This window comes from Eptesicus fuscus, chromosome 4 (assembly GCF_027574615.1).
Source record: "Eptesicus fuscus isolate TK198812 chromosome 4, DD_ASM_mEF_20220401, whole genome shotgun sequence".
Taxonomy (NCBI): domain Eukaryota; kingdom Metazoa; phylum Chordata; class Mammalia; order Chiroptera; family Vespertilionidae; genus Eptesicus; species Eptesicus fuscus.
In genome coordinates, this window is record NC_072476.1 from 102,980,890 (window position 1) to 102,989,021 (window position 8,132).

Consider the following 8,132-nt stretch of genomic DNA (forward strand, 5'->3'; position numbering starts at 1 on the left):
ATATTTTTCTCATTAATGTATTTTTAATATATTTTTATTGATTTCAGAGAGAAAGGGAGAGGGAGAGAGAAAGAGAAATATCAGTGATGAAAGAGAATCATTGATTGGCTGCCTCCTACATGCCCCACACTGGGGATTGAACCCGCAATCCAGGCATGTGCCCTGACTGGGAATTGAGCCATGACCTCTTGGTTCATAGGTCAACGCTCAACCACTGAGCCACACCGGCCAGGCTCATTAATGTGTTTTTTGTTGACTGTCTTCTAGTAGATTGTGAACTTCAAGAGGTCAGAGTCTGCTTTGTTCTCCACTATTTCTCAGCACTTAGAGCCATGCACCACTGAGCTATGTAATGCGTAAACCTAACTACCTCTCCAATGAGCTCAGCTCATTACAATCTAGGCTCTCCACTTCCAGCCAGTTTCAAAGAGAAACCCATTCTCTAACCATAGTGCATCATCTTGTGATTTTGCATTATCATTAGGAAGAGTGAAAAATGATTATTTGTTTAAATTAAATGAAAACTCTCCTCAAATTGAATGTCCTGTTCAGGATGGAACAGGTCTGGGAACTTTGTATCTAAAGGGTATACCATCAAAATTCATGAGCACACACCTGATATAATTCTGTATGTCAGGAGACAACTCTTGCAATTCCTGTCTTCATTTTTTTGATTTTATAAGATCTCTTAAAAATATCAGTTAGGCAACCAGAGTCATTGATTAAACGAACTCCATATTCTATTCTTTTGCATATTTTCCTCTATTTCCTTGTGAGAAAATGTATACCTCTTATGTTTTCATTATTCATTTTCTGAACAATGCATCTATTGTATTATTAGTTTTCCCTTGATTGACAGAATTAAGAAAATAAATTTTAAGACTGAATTTAAACAGATGAGGCCTTCAAAGGGCATGATGTAAGGACCAAAGAAATGTACCTGGTATCCTAAAGAAATTCAAAACCTTTTTCTAAACTCAGACTCTACTTTGAGATCTTGCTCTAGCCTAAATTAAAAAACAAAACAAAACATCTTAACACTTATAATTTACCTAAATGATATAAACAAGAGATTCCTGGGGCCTCCTGTGGAGACTCTAATACAGCATGTGAGCTATAGTCTAAATATTAAAAAAGCCTGAGATGAGGAGTCTGCTACAGGTGTACCTCACTTTAAGAAGCATTGTTGTATAAATTTATTGTTGGGAGAAAAAATAACTACTTTTCTACACAGCCCTGTTTAAAATATAAAATTATCTAAAAGTTTCTCTATCCTCCCAGTCTCTAAACTGTACCCCGCTTAATGAAATGAATGTAATTATGCATGTAAAAAATCATATCTGCTTTGAAAACCACATTTAAATATTACTTTGTAGAAGAGAAGCACATAGGATAAATTCATTCCAGGTAACAAAGCTTAAACTAACCACATTAACATAAACTATACCTGTTTATGATGATTCTGCTAATGTTCACAATTATAATCTAGCCCACAGAAACCTGGATGTTTAAATATACACATGTTCAAGAATTATGAATTAAGTAGAAATTTCAAAAAGTACTGAGGTGAGAGAAGCTATTTGAACTGCCCAGTCGACCCCTCAACTGAAAGATGCCTACATTGCCATTGGTTTGGATGGAGAAGGTAGAACCAGAAGAGCAAAAGCCCCAAGTCTTAACTTCTTGACTGTGTCAGTTTGGGTATAAGGAAAGAAGGACATGTTTGAAGCCAGAGTCTAGAAATTAGTGAGGCACCTCCCCTTCATTATTAACTCCAGAGTGAGATCCTGGATTTATGGAATGAATAAGACATCAATCCTTGTCCCAAAAGATCCCCTTAAAAACACATGGTCACTTGAAACAAAGCCAAAGCACTATAGCTATAGAGTGGAATTTCCCAAGATCAAAGTCTTCAGGGTTATACAACATTGCCAGTGCTAGTCACCATATTTATAATTTCTTTGATATGGTAATTCACAAAGTAAAGCGTTCCACGTCCTAGTTTTCCATCATTCCTAGATCTCAGAATAAAACCTATCAAAATTCCAAATTATGGACAATTGTAAATAATTTTACAAAAGTGAGAAATCTGGTGTTTAGAAGAGAGAAAAGCACTCATTTCTCCCCTGGCCGCATGGTTATCTGGAAATATTATGAGATCTGCTTTCTCATCAATGTGGGTGTGTTTATTGTGGATTTAGAGGTAGGTAAAGTTTAAAAACTTGAAAAACCTACCTTTTTCTTATAATCCAATTTTACCCATGAGGCACCCTAGTCATTACTCTTGGGGTGGGGGGAAGATAATAACACTATTTTTGATCATTGACTCATCATAAATATTGTGAGTGGAAAGTTTATTTCACGATAATCATTCTAGGCACTCAAACCACGTCATATTCAAGGCATGCCAGCTTTGTTAAAGGGTCTCAGTATGTGTCTATGATGATCAATTAAAGTAAATAACCTGTCTTCATACATAGAATCTGCTTTGTAGTTATGAGTTATTAGTTTTACCCCCTGCTGTTGAATTTGTGTTAAGTGCACACCTTGTCTACAAATGTCAACAGCACACAAACCCTCGAACTGGGGTTCTACAGCTGGCTCCAATCCAATGGAACCAAGTACCATTAACATAAGAATAAAAGATTTTGGGTTTTTCTTTGCAGAAAGAATTTAACAATGACTGTAAGCTGAAGGAGAGGATCGAGGAAAATGGATACAACACCTATGCATCCTTCAACTGGCAGCACAATGGGAGACAGATGTACGTGGCATTGAATGGAAAAGGAGCTCCCAGGAGAGGACAGAAAACTCGAAGGAAAAACACCTCCGCTCATTTCCTTCCAATGGTGGTGCACTCATAGAAGCAGCCAGTGCTTGTGGGTGCAGCGGAACCAAAGGCTCTTTGGCCAGGAATAGTGGGTATTCTTCATGAACACAGTAGCTCAAAAGGCAAAGACGCATGGCAGGCGTCTGCTTGCTTGAAAGAAAGGAAGTCTTTAAAGGCTTTTGTACACACTGCTGATGTATGATGTTCCTTTCATTAGTTCTGTGTCATGCCTTATAATCCAGATAGAGGCGGATCAAATGGAATAGAAGTTACTCCTAAACGAACAACATTGTGGCTGGGTTTTTTGGGTTAAGTTTTTGTTTATGTTTGTTTTTGTGTGTGTTTTTTTAACCTCTGAGATAGAACTGAAAGGACACGGAACAATCTGTTGAATGATCTTCAGAAAAGTTATTTATGGAATATGAACTCATGTCAAAGACTTTCGTTGCTCATTCCAGCCGAGTGATTCAATGAGCAGGAAGACATGCAAGCATTTACTGGAAAGCACTTGGGTCATGTTCTGTGCACAACCAAAGGAGCTTTGGGCGTGGCATCGTGGAGCATTGGATAGGGTTAAAAGATGTACACATGTTAGTGTAAAACTGTTCTAACAAAGCAAATAGTATGGTATGCTTGTGCATTCTGCCTTCATCCCTTTCTATTTCCTTCTAAGTTATTTATTTAATAGGATGTTAAATATCTTTCGGGGTTTTAAAGAGTGTCCTCAGCAGCTGCCCTCTGATTGGCCTTTGCTTTTTCTTCAGCACACCACATGCATGTTCACGACAAAGTGATTTCAGAACTTGGCAAACACTTCGAGAGCAGGAGATGACGTGGGAGGAGCAGTGTGAGTGCCCAGGGGCGATCGGTTGACTTAATCTGCACTTCGGCAATGACAACCGTCAACCCCCCACACGACAGTGCTGGGGCATGGCATGAGTGACAGATGTCTGCCATCATTTAAAAACATGTATCACTGCTAAGGCTTTCTTTCCTAAGAAATAGACCAGAAGGCTAAATGTTTCCCTTCCAATACATCAATGGGTCTCCAAGAATATATAAAAGAAGGAAAATTGGTTGTTAAATACACCTTAGTAGCCTAGCCTCATTTTTTACTAACGATTGTCTGCCACCTGTAGCAGTGGTAGGTGATGAAGAGGCTGTCTTCGTACATAAGACCCCTTTAAAAGTCCCCGTTGTGCATCTCCCTCAAAGGAACTCTCGAGGAATTTGGTACGAAGTGCAACTCTCCCAGGGGCTTAATCTGAGCAAATATATCCTGGTATATGTGTAACCATATACTGAACAACCTGTTCAAGCTGTGTGATCTAGTCTCTACAAAACCAAATAAAACATCTTCTCTGTAAATTCAAAGAGCTTTGGAAGGTTCCATAATGTAACCATATCGAAATTCATTCTGTTAGAGCAGGTATAGAAAACAGGACATAAGAGTGTACCGGTCAACACGCATTGTACTCCACTAAATAAATACTTAAGCCTTATTTGCAGTGTCTGTAGTGATTTTAAAAAATGTAGAAAAAGACTATTTGTTCTAACTGTTTCAAGTGATAACTATAAGAGTATGTTGATGCTGCAGTTTTACCTTCATACTTCTTGTTTTAAAAAGGCCTGTTTATTGTTTGGACATGGTATTTTGGTACAAGAAAAAGGCTCACTAAACGTGTCTCTTTACTAAAGTTTAACTTCTAGAAAGGCTGGTGTTTTGTGACTTTTTCTTATACCTTAATTGTGTCAATGTGTAACCAGCACTTCCATTTAATCTGTTATTTAACAATTAGCTTTCTTAAGAAACTTTCCCATAAAGTAATCCTATAATAGGTCTTATTTTTTCTCATTTTTTTAAAAAAAAGTTGGTATTTCAAAAGAAATGCATTTGAGACAGTGAATAGGCTATGGCTAACATTGCCTTTCATGGTACCTGGCTTCCAACTTGCTTTTTTAACAAATGGGATACTAAAAAAATGTTAAGTTTTGTGGTTGGAATCTATATGTTCACATTTAATTGGTAACTGAGTCTGCAAGCTGTAGTGTAATGCATTCCTATCAGAACTAGATTATCTTGGTTCTTTTATTTTAAAATAATAATTGCACCTGACATATGAAGATGGACCACCCACAACCCAAATTAAATATTTGATGAGACAAATACAGTATTAGATGACCACAGTAACAGCAAAGAGGGCACAAACTGGATTCGTATTTCACACAGCCGTTTAGATTACCAAGGAGACCGTGTAAGCAGTCGTCATTATAGTACTCAAAACACTAAAACAGCTTCTAGCAAAATGTATCAAAGCTGGCAGAAGCCAAAAATAGAAAACATCTCCCTTACTTCTCCCCTCAAAATACACACACAGGCACGCACACACACAGCACAGAAAGTCTGATAAGGAGTAATGAGATTCTCCTGCATTTAAAAATGGCATCTTTGCCCAATATTGAGACAGAATACTGGACCCCTTTGCAGCTGAATTGTGCTACTGAAGGAAAAGCAGTTCCCGCCCTGAATATTGTACATATATTTTAAAAAGCATCATTATTTCAGGAGCTCCCCCTCACACCCCACCACAATGTCAAGGTACATCAGCCACAAATGCGTGTCTATCTGAGTGCTGGCCCTGGGGAGACTCCTCGTGACAATATAGAATCCCCCTTCCTCCCACCTTCCGAAAGGCTGCACAGTGTATAGCATGTTCCATTTAAGTAAACTAATAAAAATGCTGGGAAAAGAAAATTAAAATAGTGTCCTTGTTTGTTTTATTAGCCTAAAACGATACCTGGAAATACAGAGAGAAGCTCGAGTGTGCCTGGCAGGATGTGGTTAAATGCCCCACAGCCTCCAACAACAACAACAACAGAAAAAAAACATCACTCAAACATTTGTAAGATTTCTTTTAATGTTTTACATGTGTGAGTCAGCTATCCTTCCTCTAATAACAACCAAATGCGTTCGACTTCTCCTGAGTACGCAGGTCCACCTATTTACACAGTGGATCGAGAAGGATGAATTGAAAACCAGGATGGCTTGTGAAACAATGAGACGTTTGGAGGAAAGCCAGGAGGCTGCAAAATCTGATTTCAAGGGCATAGAGTAGGCCCATGAACTTGATTTTGAAAAGGAGAGAGAGAAAAGAATTCAACGTAATAACTTGGATCCAGGGCCCAAGCGAGGTTACAGACACTATTTAAATGGATAAACATTCATGCTGCGCAGATCTAATAATTTTGATGTTGTTAATTCAGGGTTTAGGCTTAGTCACAAAAGTAAGTTTCATCTTTTCTTTATCAGTGAAGTCCAAACTTTGTGTAAATAAAGATGCCTGTAGGAAGCCATGACAAACTTAAGGGAAGATATCCAGTAGAAGGAGCCCATTTACATGCAAATATTCCATTCATTCAGAATTCCTGTCTGTTTTACTAGATAGGACTTCTGCAACTTAAACTAAGCAGTAAGAAAAAAGAGGGATGTTTGGGAGGAATACTGGGAAGGAAGGGCAGCTCTGTGTTCCTCCAGCACTGGACACGGAGCAGCTATGGTGTGCTCCCTGTGGCTCTCAGGCCCTCTGATCTCTGACTGGCTTTATGTTCTCCGCTATTCCTTGCATCCAATTTTCTTCCTTCCAACTCCAAAACCCAAGACCTTTTTCTCAAGATCCCACAATGGAAACAGCCTAGGTATGACTTGTATCAGCCAAGTCTAAATAACATATCAACCTCTAGAGCAATCTGTATGACAAGGGATGCGGGCACTGTGATGGACCAAGTTTCAATCACATGACCAGAGTTGACGAGGTACGGGTTTTGCACCCCACATGACAGGAACGAAGGAAAAGCAGTGCACCAAAGGGCAGTGCTGGGCAGGGCAAAAGCAAAAATGGTTCTTAGCTACATCTATTGAAATGAGACTACTGACTTAAACATGCATCTTCTAATCTTGCATTTTTTTCACTCATTCTAATTAGCCTTCACCTATTTATTCAAATCAGAGATTTCAAGATCTTATTCTATAGTGCATTTTTTAAACGGGAAAGATTGTATTTGTCTTGTCTTGTTTGCTTTTGTTTTAAAGCCAAGAGTAGGGCCTTGACTGTAGCCAGGCTCAGTGTAATTCTGCAAACTTTAGAGAATGATCATTGAGATGAATGCAAGTTTTCACGAAATCAAAAGGTGGTCCTCCTACCATATATTAGCCTATATCACAACATGACGTTATAAGTCTTTCTTTAAGTTTATCCCAAGGGTATGTACTAATATTTTCAAGTATATCAACATGTAGAATAAAATCTAAAAATTAAATGCCGTTCGTTTTTTTCATTGTTAAAATAAAAAAAGAAATAAAAAGAAAAAACATGCTTTACATCTCTTACTCTGTCTTGTGTACAATGGATGATACAACAAAAAACTTTATAACGTGCATTTTTCTTTTCTTTTGCTGATTTAGAAAACAACAAAACACAAAGATGCCCTTATAAGTGAATATCCACTAAAAACACCTTTATGAACAATATGTATTTGTTAACATGGAATAATCATGATCAAACTAATGAGATCAGAGGCATTGATCTCATTCCTACGTGGCTAATAGTGAACATTTCCATTTGTCTTTTCCTTGATAGCAGCTAAGGACAACAGTTCTAGACTCAAAGAGAAAAGCCATATGCCAACCATCTATTCACGTGGCATGGATTATCTTACCTATTTTATTATCCTCCACAAAAGAGTCTATGTTCCTGTTTTAATATAGGCAATTGCATCCTCTGGAGATGAGCGCAGCAAATGAAGAATCAAACCATCCCGTGTTCCTCATTACAACTGTAATTGAACATATGCCTTCGTACAACTTCAGCGGTGACCCCAGCTGCAGAATCGCCAATTGCAGTCAAGCCTCACCGCCCTGAAGTTTGGTTTTAATTACCTTGCACACATCTTCAGTGCCTAAATGATCTCACAATTTTCTAAATTATTTCGTTATCATTTCTGTGGTCAATTTCAGCTGCTGACAATGCAAATATTCTCAGAGGCCTTTCAAGGAGAGTAAATGAAAATCCGTGTTTTATGAGGTGCTAGCAATAAAAAAAAAAAAAAAGACTGCTTTTTATGGTTATAGGAAGCATTCGGGTTAGGGGTCATTTATCGATTCAATTCAACATTAAAAATATTTTAGCATTTGGTATTTAAACACCAGACTTTTCAATAGCCTTTTTTTTTTTCAGTGACGTGATCAATATGTTCTGACATCAATGTTATTTAAGCCAATATCTATAAAAATGATACAAGAAAA

General features: G+C 37.8%; 1 protein-coding gene across 2 annotated transcripts in view; it reads left to right on the forward strand.

The window, feature by feature from the left end:
- Positions 1-7,147, forward strand: part of FGF10 (fibroblast growth factor 10) — an 81,450-nt gene extending 74,303 nt beyond the window's left edge. The window contains exons 3-4 of one of the 2 annotated variants that reach the window (XM_054715274.1): positions 2,667-2,764; positions 5,616-7,147. In XM_054715274.1, the coding sequence (XP_054571249.1) occupies positions 2,667-2,764; positions 5,616-5,676 (159 nt within the window). In that variant the 3' untranslated portion in view covers positions 5,677-7,147. Of the gene's footprint in view, positions 1-2,666 lie in introns of both variants that reach the window. The other variant, XM_008151649.3, reaches the window with a different exon arrangement.
- Positions 7,148-8,132: the final 985 nt, after the last annotated feature.